The sequence below is a fragment of the Haemorhous mexicanus genome, chromosome 3 (genome assembly GCF_027477595.1).
Source record: "Haemorhous mexicanus isolate bHaeMex1 chromosome 3, bHaeMex1.pri, whole genome shotgun sequence".
Taxonomy (NCBI): Eukaryota; Metazoa; Chordata; class Aves; order Passeriformes; family Fringillidae; genus Haemorhous; species Haemorhous mexicanus.
In genome coordinates, this window is record NC_082343.1 from 4,510,308 (window position 1) to 4,529,063 (window position 18,756).

The following is an 18,756-nucleotide window of genomic DNA, read 5'->3' on the forward strand; positions in this document are numbered from 1 at the left end:
CCACCAGTGGCCAGGGGGTGCCGAGGAGCGGGAGCGCCGCGCTGGGAGCTCCCGCCCCGCGAGGCGGCTCCTGCAGCCCCTCTCCAGGGCACCCTGCTCCTGAGCACGGGCAAGGGGTGCCAGCCACAGGGGCAGAAAGGGACACAAGGGCAAGGGTGGGTGGGGAGGAGAGAAGGGAAGACATGGAAAGGGGGAAGAAGAAAACAACAGGGTCGGGGAGAGGAGAGAGAAACAACAATCAATTAATGATCTTAACCAAACGCACCAACACAACTGCAAGACATTTTAAAACTGTGCCTCAGCTACAGTTCTCCTGTCACTTTGCCATCCTAAAGCTGTAGCTGCTGATGGAGACAAGAAATGTCAGATCCCCCCAAAAATACCAGGCCATGACTTGATTCAAATCCTGCAAGTAAAATCTATCATGTAACTTCTACACTCCTCCAAGATATTTGCAGAATCATGATTAATTACATTTGAGTTAAACAGGAAAAATAAATTTCATAAAGGGCTCTGATTTTCTTTTCTAAGGGAAAATGTTATTATTACTCCTAAGTTTGGACTAATCACTGTGCAGTTCACCTCCCAACCCTACACTTGCAATCTTCTCAGGAGTCCCATCATGGCTCCTGAGATCAAACTCCTCCTGAATTGAACAATGAATTGTTATTTCTAAAGAAATTATGTACCTGGAGGTTTTCAGATTCACCACTTTCTATTAGAGAAGCACAGAGTCCCCTACAAGTTTATTCCAGCAAACAGAAGGATTAAACAGATGGATGTGTCTCATAGGTGCCACATAGCACCTTTGGAATGTGTTTGATTTCATAAGCTGGAAACTAACTTCAGCAACAGTTTACCCTCTGAATATGAGTATTAAAAGAAAAAACCCCAGTGAGCTCCAAGTCATTGCCCATAAGGAGCAGCTCACAGAAGCAGCCCCAGCTATTCCTACTTCTTGCTTAAACCAGAAACTTGCTTTTCCTCTCCCCCTCCCTTCCTTAATTTAAATTGCTTAATTGTGAGTTTCGTCTCACTACACCTTCAGTATTTTTCCTTTCTGAAAGCCACAATGAAAATACAGCAAGGGGGACACTCCAAGATCCTCACTAGATGTGGCAGTGAAGTGGGCCAGCAGTTTTCCAGGCCTTGGGATTTACTCACAGTTTCTGTTCTAAGCAGCCTCCCAGCTTGTCCCACAGTTTTCAGCACTGGACAGAGAGTGACAGTAAGTGACCAATGCCAGAATATTCAGTGCACAAAAGCCTTAAAGTGCACAGTCACTGGGGTCTTCAGACAGACACATGGCACAATCACAAAGGGAAAGATCTGGAATGTTTCCCCCAGAAAAACTTCCTCCTCAAAAGCCTGCTAGGTTTCCCCATGCACATCTGCCTTAAAGAGAATGGAACACATCCTCTGGGCTCCCCTCTCAAACCTGGAGGGGCTGGGAGAGCTACTCCAGCTGTGCCTTTGGCAGAAAATCTAAAGCTTTGGGAGCTGCCTCCAATATTCCTTGCTGCCTCTTCACTCAGCCCTGTGCCCAGAGATTTCAAGGCTCCCCAGCCTCAAGGCCTACTGACTTGGCCTTAGATTTCCCTGAACATTTAGGATTTTCCTCAACACAGACAGCTGAGCACTTGCAGACTTTCCATTTCACCTGGATTGACCAACTGTCACTTCAGACCCTTGCAGGTGCAAAGAAAAGTCAGGCCAGGGATTTCAGAAGTTTGTCATGGGCAGGCAAACCCTTTTCCAGCTGCTACATTCTCTTGTGGTCTCAGAAAAGATGGAATTTGACACAGCTACAAAGCTTCCCTCACATTACACACATCTTCAGAGAGAAGTCAGCTTTAGCCTGAGGCACTCACAACTGGGAGTGCCAAGGTTCTGCAGGAATTGTGCCCTCATTGTCCCACTGTGACCAGGAATTGCAGTCTGGCAGTAGCCAACACCTGAACCCTGTCTCACTGCACCCAAACCCCAGCACCTTTCACAGCTTAAGGCCCTATGCAATCACAACACCCTCAGAAAGCAGTTTTACTGACATTTAGCCACAGCTGCCACTTCTGATTATTTCACTATAAATTCTCACTATTTATATTAATCCCTTGAAGACAGAAGTGAATTGATCTTTGCTTAACAAGTGACATATGAAAATTATGAGATTTGTTGTCAGATTGATCAAAATCAGCAAATTCCAAATACCAAAGGTGTGATTGTACTGAAGCATCTGTAATTTAAAAAGGAGATAAAAATGTGTACAAGAGCTGTGACTCTCGAGCAGAAAAGATGGGAAGGACAGTGACAAGGGTTTCTTTTTAACCTAGATTAAAACAAAGTACAAAACTGTTGATAACACAGCATCATCACAGCAGAATTAAACAGCTGGACAGTACAAGTGTTTCTTGTGCAAAACTTCTGTACCAATGCCACTTATTATTCCTGTAACAATTTAGCAATTCACCCAAAATAAAATAACAATTTTCCTTTTTTAAACTCAATTTGCAAACGTTTATGTTTACCAGATGATATGCTATGCCTTTCTGTAGAAAGACGGAGGAACAAATTCTTTATTGGAGGAAAAGATATATTCTTAAAAGAAATGGAAAAAGAGAAGGTTATGGTCCAACATTTTATTGTAAAAATCACTGATCCTCCTCCTGCATAGAATTGTTAAAACATTGTGATGATAAAAAACAGGTGCAACCTTTTTCTTCTTATTGTTCATACCCCACATTTCACACCCAATTCTCCTGTTTTGCACATTTACTGAGCAGAAATGATTAATTACTTTCTGTTCAACATGTTCAGCACTGCATTCTTAGAGAGCTTTAAAGACAGAAACTCATTTTTTCCAAGGCCTACATGAGATTAGGAAGTATTATTAACTCCATTTTGTCTCTTGCAGTAACAGAACTAAGCTGAAAATCTTTCTGTGGGTTAACCCACAGCAGTCCTTGGTGTCAGTGCCCAGAGGGGGGCAAGAGCAGGGCAGGCAAACTCCTGATAAAAGAATGATCATCTCTAAGAAAATACTCTACCAAAAGAGACAAAATGGATTCACAGCTGAGTCACCAGCTGGATTCACAGGTAGGGATTTATAGGGATTTACTGCTCCAGATTTTGAAGGGGAATTATTTACTGGTTACAGATGCTCCTGTTCTGGTCCCATCAGATTTTAGCACCCCCCCCTTTAGGTCTGTGTTTCACTGGACTCACCCTCTGTTCTTAGCTCTTACCTCTTTTCTTTGCTCTCCTCTCCAACACTGTTCCCCTTCCAGCTAAATTTTTAGACTATTTCAGCCTAAGGCCAGTGTGTGCCATGAGAAATTCCAGCTTTAACAGTGACAACCCAACACAATTACAAGTGACTGAAAATCTTCTAATAAAAGCACCACCCAAAGCCTTAACCACAAAATATTTACAAGCTTACCACTACCACAAGTGCTCTGCTGCAGACACACACTGGTTAGGAGAGAATATAAATGCTCATGTGAACAGCAAAAGAGAACATAACACTCAGAGATGTGTCATATACATGCATTCTCCTCCATCACATTATCATGATGTACTCTGTGAATACCATTTTAAATGGTATCTGGTGAATTCTACAATTCCTGTCTTATTTCCAAGGGCTAATTTTAGGTGAATGAAAAGAGATGTGCAAAAGGGCACACTTGGAAGCAAAAGCCTTTGTTGGACATACCTCTCCTCCACTGAAACCTCCTTCAGCTGCTGATGGGGTTTTGTGCCTTCCATTTCTCGGATGCTCACTGCATAGATCTTAGTGGTGTAGTCAATTGCTTTTTCTCTTGCAACATCACTGTCATAACCTTAGAAAAATAGAACTTAGAATAAAACAAGCTTCCCTTGTTTCACAGTGGGACAGTAGAGAACAAGAAGATCTGCAACAATGAAAGGAAGGAAACAAATCCCACCAAGCTCTCCTTACACTGAAATGTAGCATAGCAAAGCTTCAAGTTAAATGCCTGTTTGAATCTCCAATTGAGGCAAGGAAGCCTGAATGAAACCCTCCTTACCTCCATCTTCCTCTGCATCTGTGTCTGATTCTTCACTGTCCACCAGCTTGCTCTCCTGGATGCCCAGGAACTCCCTGGTCCAGATCATGAGGGCGGTGTCGGCGCCGCCGACGGTGAGGAGCACGGAGTCGTTGTGCAGCCACTGCACGTTGGTCACCTGGGCGCTGTGCCCCACGTACTTCTTGAACCTGGCATGCTGGCCCTGCAGCACACAGAATCCCCCGCTGGCAGCCTGGCACCCAGCAACAGCTCCTTCCTTCCTTTCCCTTCCCATCACTGAAATACACACACTTCTTACCTTCACTGGGTAGGAAAAGAGCTTCACAAAGCCAAAATCATCCCCCGTGGCCAAGAGGGTTCTGTCCTTTGTGAGACTGGCCGCGTTGACAACGGTGACGTCGCTGTGCATGGGCCAGATTCCCTCACAGGTGGGACCAAGCACACATGTCCAGGTGTCCCACTCAATCTTCTCTATCTGCAAGCAAAGTTCCCCCAAAGAAGGCTGCTTACTTCAAACATACCAAATACACACTAGTTTCATGCGCATCATTTTCTATGTTCTATTCTTATTTTAATACTTTTTAGTTCTTAAGAAATGGTGCTGTTCCAGCTTGTTAAAACAAATTGTGTATCTTCATCAAAAGGCTTAAGACTTTCAACATTCCCATTTTTCCAAGGCAGAGCATGATTTGGATACAAATCTCCCTGAAGATTTTCTGAGGTGCTAAACATTGGCAATTTTGTAGTCATGTAAAATCACATGTCACAAGTAATCAGCTTCATGAAAAGCCAGGTCCTGCTGTTTGAAGGTGGTTTACAGCCCATGTGCAACCGGTTACAAAAAACCAGGTGGCTTTGAGAAGGGGATTATGGCAAATGGCTGCTAATAAATAAACAAGAATAAATTTAGAGATACAAGCAGAACCTGCAAATTCTGCCATTTACAAATGCTAGGAAAGACACCATGGAATTACTAAGTCATTCTAATTCTAACCATTAAATAAATAAAGCATTATAAAATGAAAAAATACACCATTTGAAGACAATTCTTTAATTTAATTTTCACAGTAAAAATAATCCAGCCCATAATTCATACCTCAGCAATTCTTATAATATGTCTTTTCCCCCTTGGTGCTTCAAAAAATAGTTGTTCTTTGGCACCAGAATTCACTTGCAATAACTTTCCTGGATACAAAAGGAGAGTTTGTTATTAACCTTAATAATTACTATGACTACTAAGAACTTTCTTTTGATTGAGTGAAGAGATTTCTGGGGGTAAATTAAGAAATTATCCTCTAGAGAGTTATTCATAGCCAAAGTAACACAGATGCGTAAAATCACTCTTGTAAGGGTCCTATACTCTGATTCAATGCATAATATTTTAAATACCATCCAATATCCTTAAGAAGTTGCTGTTGCACAGCAAATCAGTTTCTGCTGATAGGGAGTATTTTGCTTGCATTTCACCATGAAACTAATGGAATTCAAAAATAAATACACGTGCTATTAATTTTCCTAATAATTTTACAAGGCAGCTTTGCCAAAAGTGGAACCTTTGCCAGCTCCCACCCCTTCTGCACGGCCCCACTGGCAGAGCCAGCTCCACTCTGAGCTGTCCTGGGATGGGGAGTTTGCTGAGCCCACAGAGATGCTGTGGTTGCTGCCACTGGCTCACACCACGTTTTGGGGCTGGCCAAGAGCAGGACAGAGCTCAGGCACACAGGGGGTCCCACACAGATCACATCTGCTCTGGGAAGGCTCACTGGTATGAGCTCATTACAGATCCTGCTGGACTTAATTAGTTGGGACCTAATCCCTGCAAGGCTCTAGCTTCTTGCAGGGATTGCCACGCAGAGCTCAGCAAGGAAAGGAAATTGGATACCAACAAATGAAATTGCACTGGATCCACATAGTGCTCCATGGGGAAAAAGCACTTGCATCAGTGGTCGATCCCAATAACTGGAGGGGAACAGTTTCCTGATATTCCATTTTATGGGCATTTCCAGTCTGTACCTCTGGCCAGCACTTTACCTCTGGAGTCCCAGTCGATGTGGGTGATGTAGCTGGAGGCACCTTTGCAAATGCCAACCCTCTTGCTGGTAAGGACGTTGTAAATATCCACGAAGTTATCGTGGGAAGCCACGGCCAGGTACTTCCCTGATTCTGCAAGGAGGAGACACCGAGGTTATTGAAGGGTAAATCTCCTAACTGATACTGGTGTGGTTTTCACCACTGCAGTGAATTCACGGGGCAGGGGTGGGCCTGTTCTAGTGCAGCCACATGGAATTGTGAAGTATTTAATGCATGGAGCACACACAAAGCCAATCTTCCTTTGGAACATTCAACCTTGCCTAGAGAAGAGAAACAAACTGCAACACTCCTCTTCCACCTTATCACCTGGTTGTACCTCGTGAAAACTTTATATCCGAGATCATCTCCTTCCTGTGGTGGAAAGAGACCATATCCTCCACAGTGTCGGCGTTCACCACCAGGAAGCTGCCGTCGTTCAACCCGACCGCCAGGGCTTTCCCGTCCGGAGAAAAGGCACAGCAGCGCCCGCCTGAGGAAGCACATGGAAACGAGCCTGTCATAAAAGATGGATCTGATAAAATCAGCAATGAATTGCAACTGAGAGGTTCCTACATCAAGTATGTCGTTTTAAAACAGATTTGTTACCTCTTGAAAAAGGTATGTTACAGAGGGGTATGATGGATGCTTTGTGACAGGGTGGACAACGATGGTTTAATCCCTTTTGAAACAGGTTTATGTGCAAATACCACCTTCCAGCCACATTCTAAACACGCCAATGACAGAAATAAAACAAAAAACCTCACCCAAAACACATACAGAAAGGAAATCCAAACGGAAAAATTCAAAGATTCATTAAGGGCAGTGTACCACTGCCTCAGCATTATTCCTGACAAACTCTCCTACAGCTAACCCTCATCTACCCCCAAGTTCACCCCTCCAAAACATTTAACTCTGTTTTCCCTCAGCCAGTTAAGGGTTCCTGTACTCCAGATCTGTCACTGAAAATGAACAATTTAAAATTTCCTGAGGGATATCAATGAATTCATAAAATAAGAGTGATTTTGAGAAGGCAGAGTTTCAATATAGCTAATCTAATTTTATACAGAGGAGAGGACAGGAAGAGTTAATTTTAGAGAAGTTGATTTAACAGGTAAAGCTCATATTGACAGCAAAAGATGACTGTGCTCAACATGCAGGTAATTGTACTTTGGTCTTTACAAGGAAATTCTTTTATGTCAGGAAATTCTTTTGTATCAGGCCTTAGTATTCCTAGGGAGGAAAGGGATTCTGAGGTCAACTCATTCCCCTTGAAACTGGGGGAAAAGAGACTGAAGTTCATTTTATTATTATTCATTACAATAGATTACAGTCCTTTTCCTTCCTTCCCTCTGCACTGACTTGACATATGCCAAAGACAATTTATTTCCTGTGCTCCCAATTTCTTAACGACCGTGTCCTTTGCCTACCCAATTAATGCCTGTGCTGTGCCCCAAAGGCAGAGAGGGAGCTGCTCCAGGAGCAGGGGATCCATGGCTGCCCCAGGCCAGGGCAGAGTTACCTTTTTTGAGCTTCCTCACTGCCAGCATGCGGTGCTGTGCCGACAGCTCCCAGATGCGCAGCGTTTTGTCGTCGCTCACCGTGGCGCACACGGGCAGGAGAGGATGAGCTGCCAGGCCCCACACTTCTCCTTCCATGTGGCCCTGCAGGAAAGCATTCCACACAAGAGGAAATAACTCCTGTGGGGCTGTGTGATAGGTTCTAACCTTGCCCTGCCTCACTCTGCAAGGCCCAGGCAGTAAAGCTGTGGGGGTACCAGTTGTGGGTTTCTCTGGGGCTGGACTGAAGGCACTTGAGACAGGAGTTCATGTTCAGACTGAGGTGTTTATTATTTCTTAGCAGTAAAACAGTCTCACTGCTGTGAGTTTGGCAGCTTTTCTTTAGAAGGCACAAAATGGCCAACAATCTCTTGTTCCAAGGTCTTTTAAGACTAAACTATGCAATTAAAAGCTGACACCTGGATTATTTTCTCTTTTAACCCAATAACTGATCCCACAGAGCTGCAATGGGGATTTCTCTGCCCAGTTGCAGAGTGCCACCCAAACCCACGAAGAAGGAGGAAGAAGCAGCATGAAGAAGAAACCCAGGATGACACCCTGTGGCCTCCATCTTGCTTCCATCCACAACGTACTAAAAATCCCAAAACCCAAATTTCTCACCAAGTGATACACCCACACTGCTCTCTATAATCTGTTTCACACTTTTGTGGATCCCAGTCTATCTTGAAGTCTAGGAAACTTTCCCCATGAGTGAGGGTCAGTCAGTGCTCCCCTGGGGGTCAGGGCACCCCAGAGCAGAGAGAGAAACATTCCCTGTGCCCTGGGTTTCCACATAAAGCCTTCACCATCTCCTCTCTCCAAAGCTTTCCACATTCCAAAAGACCTGAATGTCTGCCCTGTCCCCCCAACAAATGTCTAAAACACTCTTCCATACTCCCCTCCACTATTACTGGCTGTAATTCCTGCTCTTCCAATATTCTCCTTTCCAAACTTGAGATTAATAGGGAACTGTTACACCCCAAACAGGACTTTATCCTGAAATCCTAATATTGGCTAATCCTCAAAGTTTATGTCCTTTTTTAGATCCTTGTTTGCCTAAAATACACATAATACTTTGTTTTAATCTTGCCTCAGATTCTCACTTTTCCAAGCTGTTAATCACTCTTCCTGCTTTTTTTCCAGCTTTCCTTCAGCTTGCATACAGTTTGCTGGCACTGCATATCAAGGTTAAATAATTTCTTACTGCTCTCAATCTGCATTAGTGAATGAGCTCAATGTTTTATAAAACACAGCCTCACACATCTTGGGTAGTAAGGCAGTCATGCAGACAAGGCAAATTTGAAGGATTACTTCATGTGATCAAAATTTACCAAAAAAAGAGCACCAAAGAACCAGCATCTTCATAAAAATATAGGAAACAGCTTGCTATGGGAGATCCATACAGTACCTGAACAAGCAGAGTCATAGGCCCACTTTTATCAATTTCAAGTATTTCTCCATTTTTAGTTCCTACCAGGATGTGCCCATGTCCCAGGCTGATGGCTCGGATGGAGGGGTTGTCTTCTAAGAGCAAACCTGAAGAATGCCAGATTTTTAAAAATTGTTTTAAATTCCATATCCCTTGCAGTTTATATGTAATTCAAATCTGTTCAAAATCATGAACATGAGGTAAAACTGCCTGACCAAACTGGAAGACAAGCCACGGATTCCTTACTCATACAGGGAGGGGAGTTTGTCTGTACTGTGGCAATGCAATGACTGATATCTCACTGCTTGAACAGTGACAGGGACTGAGGGGCTCAGGAGCTCCAGCACCTCAGACCAATGCTGTGATTTCAGATGAATATCCCTTTCCAGATTTCCACACTGAGGCCTGGGGAATTTAACGGGTCTTTCCACACCACAGGGCCCCTGCTCTCACCACAGGGAATGTGGCCAGCCAAGGAAACTGGATTGGCTTTGGAACTGCCAAACTCAAGGCTGGGGACATTGTTCCTTACAATCATTTCACCAATGAAAACAAAGCTTAATGTCATGAAATAGAGGAGGGAATAGCAGAACAAACTATAAATGACAAGGAATACAAGAAATACATCTTAAATGGCTCAAACCAGAACATTCCAGCACAGAGTAAGCAGTGTGTTGCTGTTCCTTTTGGCTTCTGGTAAGATCTGACACCCAGTCCCTACCCCTTTACTACCATTTACCACCCTCCATGCCCACAGTCCTTACTGAAACACCCTGAAAGCCAATACCTTTAGAACTAGCAGAGAGTGCTGCTCTTTTAATAGCATATGTCTTCAGACATCTCTCAAACATATCATCCCAAAGGGCCACAATTCCATCTTTTCCACCCGTCACAAAGCCCTGCACAGTCACAGGAGGAGAGCACACACAAATGTCAGCACTCGTGGGAGAGATTCAAAAGGACATGTCCAAAGGCACAATAAAGTCTCCTCTGCTTTTTATTCATGTGTCAAAAATACTGGAGTCTGTACCTATGAGGGAAAAATTCAAGTGGACAAGATTTGGAGTTGCTTTTCTAGGGTTATAAAGATTTACCACCATATGGAGCACACACTGCTGTAAACAGGAATGCTGGACCAGGACATTTGCCTGCCTGTGGGAACAAGCAATGGAAAAATTTGTTTTACCCTTAGAAGAGGCAGTAGCTGGCAGTAACAGCTCCTCAAGTTATTCCAAATTCAACTGACTCACCAGATGCTTCAGCCCAAGTTCTAATAATGCATCAGGGACCAATTCTCTCATTAATTCCCTGGGTAGATTATCTGGGCCAAGTGAATGCAAAACAGCATAAATAACTAACCAACAAAAATCTAAGTGAAGAGGATGTTCAGTGCCAAGATCAAACAGAAAATTGATAGGAAACTGGGAACAATCAATTAGGGCCGACTGAGCCACAGGGATCTTAATTGACCTTGATATATAAAAATGTTAATAGCTAACATTCTTCTCATCCTTTACTTCTACAGTTGAAACCATAACCTCAAAAGGGATATTCCATTATCAACATTAGCTTCAAATTGCCAGGGGCAAAACTTTGTCCTAAGCTCATTTGTGGGATGCAAATATTTTGCCATAATTTCTTTTATAGATGAATTGATGCAACTGAAAGAAAATTATTTTGTTATCTGGAATACTTAACTCAAAACTCAAAACCTTGGGATATCTAAAGGTTTGTCTTGCCTAAGACATGACAAAAATATTATTAAAAGGTCATGTTTCATATTCTGGAAACTGGTAATGCACAAATATTTTTGGGATCAGGTTGAAGAGGCAATGAATGCTACCCATTACTCTCCTGTGGTTTACACAAACATGAAAACCACACTCCTGAGCAGAGTGAGAAATAAATTCTGAGTGTTTAGAGGTCAGAAAGCTGCTGGTCAGGTACCAGTACAAGGAACAGGCTGCTTACAAATCCAGGTCTACCAAATAACAGAACTCACTCCTATTGGCTTTGTTTAATCCCAAACACCTCTAAAATCCATTTGTACAGCAAAAACCCAAGGTGAAGGAAGGTGACAGATACCTTGTCCAGTGCATGCATGGCAAACACAGGTCCATCATGGGCCTTGACTGTCCTCAGCAGCAGGGTCTCCTTCCAGATGTAGATGTCCCCAGTGGCAGCCCCGGAGAACACCAGCTCCTCCGCGCGCCCGTACGAGACGCTCATCATGGTCTCCAGCTTCCCCACGCTCCCAAACGTGCCCCGCTTGGAGGTGAAGCCTCCACCTGCAACAGCAGCACAGGGCTTGTTCTGCTTGGGCTCACAGCCACAGGGCTGGAAAGGACAAATGTTTGACCCCAAGATCTCCTGTGGCTGTCTGATAATGGAAATGCAGAAGGCAGCACACGAGGGAAAAGCACAACCAAAGGAAGTGAACCCAGCAATGACAGCTCTAAGCAGATCAGCCTAAGGTTTTCAGACTGTCTTCCCAAGCCAGAGATAAATTTGGTGAGGAATCATGCAAAACCAACTACTGCCATGTCTGGCAGGATGGGTTTTGCCCACAGCAGCTTCTGCCATGCTGCTTCTCTGTAGAGGTGACCACAAGTAGAAGATTGGTTGAGCTGTCCCCTGGCATCCTGAGCTTTTGGCAGCAGTTTCACAGAATGAATGGCAGGGTTTGCTCCTCCTCTGCTTGTCTGAAAACCAAATCACCACAGCCTTGCTGTGGGTCAGAAAGCAGAAGTAGCCATAAGGCCCACAAAATTTTTGCTTAGACAAAAATACACCTAAAATTACAAAATATCATCTGCATAGGTGGCCTTGTGTCAAGGTACTGTGGGCTTCACAGCTGACACCACACTAAGTCCCCACTCCATTGAGCAAATCTGAATTAAAAATACACCATTTTTATTGCAAAGGGACTATTCTTGGAGCAAGATGCTGCTTAATGCACATTCCCACCATGGAATTTGGCAAACAGCAATGCAAGTCTATGTAATCACTGCAAAAATAATCTAAAGACTAAAAAAAAAAAAAGCAGAAAAATAATTATTTATCTGAGAGCACCTGAACCACTTGAACGCCTAAACTATGGTGTGAAGTGTAGGAAGCTCTTAAAATGACCTAATTTTGAGTTGTTCTGAGTACTTGTGTCATGTGTACACATCTAAAAAGTCATGAAGGCAAAAAATCCAGTCCTGAATAAAAAATATCCTCAATCAGAACCTGATTTTCTGGGAACTAAGGATGCTTGCTTAGGAGAATGCCTTAACATTATGATTAGAATTTAAACACAACTGGAAATTCTTTCCAAGGAGGAAGGAATATTGTCACATTTGCTGACTCAGAGGTGGGTTTTAACCCCTTTAATATTTTGGTAACTGGCAAAGTTAGTTAAAACTTTAAAAAGTTAAAACTTAAAAGTTAGTTAAAAGTTCAAAGCTTAACGAATAAAACAAATTCTTAAACTGGGAACATGATGTTCCTGTATTAAAAATATTCACAAATTCCCATGTTAATCAAATATAAAATATTCAATACAGTACCTGTTTGCTGCCAAAATTTGATGTGCTTCATCCCAACCGTGACCAGTCTGTCCACATGATGTGGATTACACTTCACTACAAATATTTTATCTTTATGGCCCCTGCAATAGAGGTAGACATTTTAAAAGCTTGGCAAGAGATGACTTAAGATTTCAGACTAATTAAATCATTGATATAAATCACTTCTCCATCTAGCAAAAAGTACAGAGCCATATTTCTAATCTGCAAGGGCTTTGTTCTGGGATTTTGCTTCATGGAGCTGGCAGGAAGAATTTGAGCACACACCATGTGGGGACGACAGAAATGTGGGGAATAAAAATCCTCTCCCACTGATTCTCAGTTCATTTAAGTCATTACAAAGGAGCAGGCAATAAAGGTCAAGGCAATTAAGAGAAGACATAAAGGTCAAGATAAGTCTTTAAATGGATGGGAACTCAATAAATATTAAAAGATACTCTGACAGGAAAAATGAGGAAGTGTTTAATCTGTGGGCTTCAAGATGGAAAATAAAATAATGAATTATAAAATTGTAGTGTAGGAAGCAGTTCACTCAGCAGCACATTCACCTCCAGGTTTAGTTCTTGGGTAACTGAAGTTATGCTTGTTGACCTATTTATGAGAATTTACAAGCTCGGGTCTTATGAAAGGAAAAACTATTCCCAGGTGTAAAGCATGGATTATATCCATGTCAGTGTTTTATAAACCCCCAAAGCAGGAAGCACGAGCTTTTCACTATAATCTGCAGGTTTTGTGCTAGGATTGAGTCACTTCTCCCTGACAGGCTCAGCAGATCTAGAAAATCACGTGGTTCTGAAACCCCTCTCAGGGTCAGTATTCCCTTTTAGTGGATCAGGCTGGATGCAAACCAGTCCTGGCCACCTTTGACATCTGCAGCACATCATCCTGCAGTGCAGAGGTCTTTGGTTCCAACTTACTCAACAAGGATTTTAATGGAATTAGACAGGAGCTAGGAGAGCCAGGACAGGGAAACAAGCTGCATAATTTAGCTCTGAAACAATTAAAGCAAATAAATAAGAGTGTTCCTAGTGTTGCAACAAAAAAAACCCCCCAAAAACCTGAGAAGTCATGCTGAAATAAATCAGCCTAGAAAGATTAAGCAAAAAGAACATTCAGAAAAAGTAAATATAACTGCAGAATATTCATAATGAGTGTCTGTACGTGGTGAATGGACACCCATTTTTCAGGTTTACATGGGTCCATATAGTTGTAAGGTGATGCTCTTTTATTCTTGTGTGCAAGGCCACGTGAGGGCTTTGGTCTCTTTCTCTCTGCCCTCCTGTGCTCACCAGAACAGGAGAGTTGCCTTTAGGCACTGTTAAAATTTAAACAATGATTTAAACTGGAAGGTTTTAGAAGATACATTCATTTTTCTGCTCTCTGTGAGCACCCTGCATATTTTCAAGATAACAGATGAGCAATAATAGTTCCATTGGGTGCATGCAGCATTACATGGTGAAAAGAACCCAAGTGCTCCATGTTTTATCTGTCCTGGGAGCACCAGCAGCCAGGTAGTGACACAGCTTATCATTATCTTGTTTTTAAAAGCTTAAAGGTCAGCGTGGGAATATATAAAGTATTTCTTTGCTTGCAAGTCAAGCACAATCTGTCTGGGGACAGCAGAACTGGGATTGCAAAGCCCAGGAAAATGTCACGTTTTACAACACAGCCAGGGCTGTTGCTAAGCAAAGCCTCCAGCACAGATTTTAGACAGGATTTAAACCCTCACTGCCTAATAAACTGGATGTCTGAGATGAAATTGTAGAGCTAACAGACTGTGGTACACACACATGGAGTAAACCACTGATTTCTTCAGTAATGGTACGCTACTAACAGAGACTGCTGCCACCAGAAAATCTCATTTCTTCTGCAACATGTCACCACATAGTAATTAAAGTAAATTACCTTTCACAGGCACTTTTTTGCAGCTATGCTAACAATTTCTACTGAGCAATGCTACATTACATGCTTGCAGAGAGCAAATGGAATTCTCTCCTTGCCTTTCTGGTACATGCATCCACACTGACAGGAATTCTGCTCAGTCCTGGTGGCCAGGGGCACACTTGCTTTGTCCAAGGCTGAGACAGAAACCAGGTTCTCAAAGTGTTTGATTCTCCTACACTGAACAGCTATTGCTGCAATCCAACAGTTGAGTATAAAACAGCAAACATGGAACTTTAACCCAATTCTCTTCCCAGCATTGGTCCCTTCCAGAAAGCACAAAGGACTCCTCACTGTCAGGTTAGTAGTTGAGCTTTCCATTGGCAATTGGAAGAAAAAATGGGTCAGAAATAGCTGGCTCAGAAGAAAGGCTGGATCAGCAGTGATTGAAATATATATACACACACACACACACACACATATATATATATAATAAAGGGAACTCTTTTTTCCTTTTAGAAAGTGATCTGGTTATTGATGGAACCCAGCACATCATTGAACACATCAAGGAAATGACACCTCTGGTGACATTCCCTAAGCCAGGACACAAAACTGGAAGAAAGTATTAAACTTCACCTGAAAAGCCTGAAACAAAGTACAGTGCCAATGTGGCTCTCCCAACAGAAAGGACAAGGAACTCCTGACAGAAATAGATCACACGATTTCCAAACACTGGGCTGTGCATCCCCAGGATTTTAATCAGTGTATGCTGCTCTGAAACACCATCCTGCTTTCAGAGGGGAGTTCTTTAATTCTTTGTTCATAGGAAAAATGTGAATGATGTTATTCAGTCAAAAAGTAATCAGAGGGGATTTTAAACTGTGGGTATCCTTACCTGGTTGTTGCCAGCTTTTCTCCCTTTTTCCAGTCCCAGAACACAATGGCATGGTTATCATCCAGCCCCACAGAAGCCAAACATTTCCCATCAGCTGTACAGAAGCAATACTGAGTGTTAAAGGTGCTCAGGCTTTAGCTGAAAATGTAACAGGCAATGAACCAACAATCACACTGCAAACTGAATTTCTAATGGGGTATTATAAATGAAGTAAAAAAACCCCAAACTAATAGTTTGAGAAATTGGAGTTCAGATCTTTCCCAAAGGCAGACACAAAACATTCCTATGTGTAAGTACAAGGAAAATAGGGAAGATCAAACAAGGCAATGAAATTCAATTCATAAAGCTCAAACACTCTAAATTCACGCTGCATTTTATTTGAAATGTTTCTGATAGATAATGCTTCTTTTCTTTGCTTGAAATGGTGCAGAGATTTACTAGTGTATGAAATGTTCACAGGCAGGGTGCTGAAACTATAAATACGATATAAAATTTTAAGGCTAAAAATAACTGCTGGCTATCTTCACTTTCACTGCAGGAAAGACACAGCAGGACTGATAATGAGAGAAAGGAAAGCCAGAAGAGAAAATCATCCATAATTCAACAGTACCCAGGCACTCTTGCCACATGTATAAAATAATGATAAACACAACCATCTCTAGAAAGTTTTAGAGACAAATTTCTGTCCTGACATTCTACAAAGTTTATAAAACTAAGCCATGATTATTGCAGGTTATGATAAGACAATTTATAAGGTGCAGGAGGAGCTGACCACCTGCCTGGCTTTTTTAACTGCAGAAGAGTCACAGTTGGAGGAAGCAGAGCTGGGTGGAGACTGAACAAGAGCACTGATCTGGGAACGGGCTTCTCACAGAAATGAATGATGTGAAGGACTCAGCTTGGGTATATTTGACTTCAAGAAGAAAAAGAGAGTCACTGGTGTAAATTACTCCATCAGAACTACTGCAGAGTTCACAGGGCCGAGTAAGTTCTTACAGTCTTTAATGACTGAGTCCTACTAGAAGCAAGTCAAGAAGAAGAAGGGGAATTTAGGAATCAGTAAGAAAGAAACAGGACCAAGTGGAAGAAGCAGAATAAGGCAGGAAGAAATGAAGTGAAAATACAGGGCAAGAAACAAAAACTGAGTTTATTTAAAAAATTCCCAAACAACACAACAATTTAAACTTATTCATTTGAAACAGGAGGTTTGTGCACTAATATGGACTATAGCCTCCAAATAATATCCCAAGGTATAAATGTTAACTTAGCCACCAGAGGGCACAGCCAAACGTTGCAGGAATGAAATGATCCTCTCGGAATCACAGTGTCCTGAGAAGGGCTGTGCAAGAAGGACTCAGCTTTCAGAAATGGGCAGCAGCTGATGGTTTAGAGAGAGAGTGAGGGCAGAGAGAACTGGGGGAAAAGTCAGCTGCTGCATCAACTACAGCCAGAAAAGGTTGGGAGCTCCAGGTTTCTATCTTTAAGCTCCAAACAGTGTGATCTGAACCTAATTTTGAAAGCTCTGTTATTAAGACAATGCAAATCCCCTACACAGGGCAGTGCAGCCTCTGATCCTGCAGGGAGGTGCACATTGCTCAGCTCTCTGTCCCTGTCCATGCCAAGAATCCCAACTAAAGCCAGTGAGGAATGCAGTGTGTGCATTATTCTCAGGATCAGGTCCTAAAGCAACACTGTAATGTTGAGTGGTTGCTACTTTTTAAAAGACATTCAGTATTTTTTTACAGATTTATGCCCAGAGAATATTTGGCCAGTTTATTCTCTACAGGTACATGGGTTCCAAGATCCAGAATATTCCTACTTGGACAGCAATTTTCTTGGTGTTAAAAATTCAAACCACAAAGAAATTTCAAATATAGGAATGTTTGCTCAATTAAGGATCTTAAGAAGTTTTTTGACATCTATGCACATTATCTAATACCAGTTAAATCATTCTTATCCATTTTTCTTCCTTCTGGCACTTTATCTCCTTTCAGAGTGAGCTTATATACCACAGTGGGTCAGCAGTTTCACATTTGAATTCCAGCTCTTGGATGAACACCAGGGCTCCTCTCCTGATAGTGGAATATGTCTGAGTTCCACAGATTTATCTTTGTGGAAGTCAAACTTCTTTTGTATAGTCTTGTCTTACAAATGGGATCTACATCCTAATGAATTCTTAGCACACTTCTGGAGAGCAGAATATGAAATAAGCTATGTTTAATTGAAGAAAAAAATCAGATCAAGGACAGGATAGTTCAGATAAAGTAATCTCTTTTTTTTTTTTAATAGAAGAAGGGAGAATGAATTTTCAAGTCCTTTTATGAAGATACAGAAGTATTTAAGTCCACCATATGGATGATATTCTTCAGAGCTGCACAGAGGAATTATCCCTTAAAAACTGAGACAGCTTAGGGCAGCCAGCTTGGAAAGACAAGTGGGAGAGACAGCAGACAACTGTTTGTCATATTTACTTCTTCTGTAAACTCACTGAAAAATGTGGCAATTGTTAGCAAATGAGAAGAATTGGATAAGCCCAGAGGTGACATTTCCAACTCATTCATATGCTTTGAGTCACCATCCTGTCTACTTTAAAACTCTCACACCACCATGCAGACAGTGACCAGAATTCCAACTGCACACTTGGTATTATCTACAAGACACCACCAAAATCAATCATTGACCAAGTGACCAAAGGCCCACGACTGACTTCACTACACACACTATTTTTATCCCAAATCAGCAAGCTTCCATGTAAAATTGGTACTGGCTGCAATTTTACACCTCTTTGAATTGACACTGCATCACAAGGATTGCTTTTAAATTACTCCTTTATATAAACATAGGCTGTGGCTCACCTGAAAAATCCAGTGCACACACTCCTCTCTGGTGCTGGCCTTTGAGCAATGACAAACATTTCAGGGTCTGGGTGTCCCAAACATGGATAGCAGCATCTCTTCCAACCTAGATCAGAGGGTTAATTGGGCTCTCTGCCCACAGAAGTTCAAAGCACACCAATAACAGTAATTAGCATTATCATAGCTTTAAAACTCTCCAGAGGTTTGTCATTTGTCCTATTTTATCTTTTTCAAGATTTATTTTCTCATTCAGAGAAATATCAGTGGATGGTCTCTAAAACTATCAGTATTCATGCTATCATTTATCCTGATGTCTGAATGTGCATGTATACACTGAATACATCATATTCAGTACCAGATATCAGGAAAGTGCCCATCAGCTTTTATCTGAGCATGGCTGTTGAAAGCTCCTACAGGTCAAAAATACTGCAACTGAGTCATGGTAGTCCAAAACCTCC

At 42.1% G+C, this 18,756-nt stretch overlaps 1 protein-coding gene across 1 annotated transcript in view; it reads right to left on the bottom strand.

Annotated features, from left to right (window-relative positions):
* The window catches only part of EML6 (EMAP like 6), an 88,008-nt gene that overhangs the window by 19,088 nt on the left and 50,164 nt on the right, over nt 1-18,756 (bottom strand). Inside the window, exons 15-27 of the mRNA XM_059843444.1 lie at nt 18,299-18,404; nt 15,444-15,537; nt 12,650-12,750; nt 11,184-11,386; nt 9,886-9,997; nt 9,078-9,205; nt 7,633-7,774; nt 6,451-6,603; nt 6,075-6,206; nt 5,140-5,228; nt 4,342-4,518; nt 4,044-4,245; nt 3,710-3,836 (exon numbers count right to left, since the gene is read on the bottom strand). Coding sequence (XP_059699427.1) covers nt 3,710-3,836; nt 4,044-4,245; nt 4,342-4,518; nt 5,140-5,228; nt 6,075-6,206; nt 6,451-6,603; nt 7,633-7,774; nt 9,078-9,205; nt 9,886-9,997; nt 11,184-11,386; nt 12,650-12,750; nt 15,444-15,537; nt 18,299-18,404 — 1,766 coding nt within the window. The remainder of the gene's footprint in view (nt 1-3,709; nt 3,837-4,043; nt 4,246-4,341; nt 4,519-5,139; nt 5,229-6,074; nt 6,207-6,450; nt 6,604-7,632; nt 7,775-9,077; nt 9,206-9,885; nt 9,998-11,183; nt 11,387-12,649; nt 12,751-15,443; nt 15,538-18,298; nt 18,405-18,756) is intronic.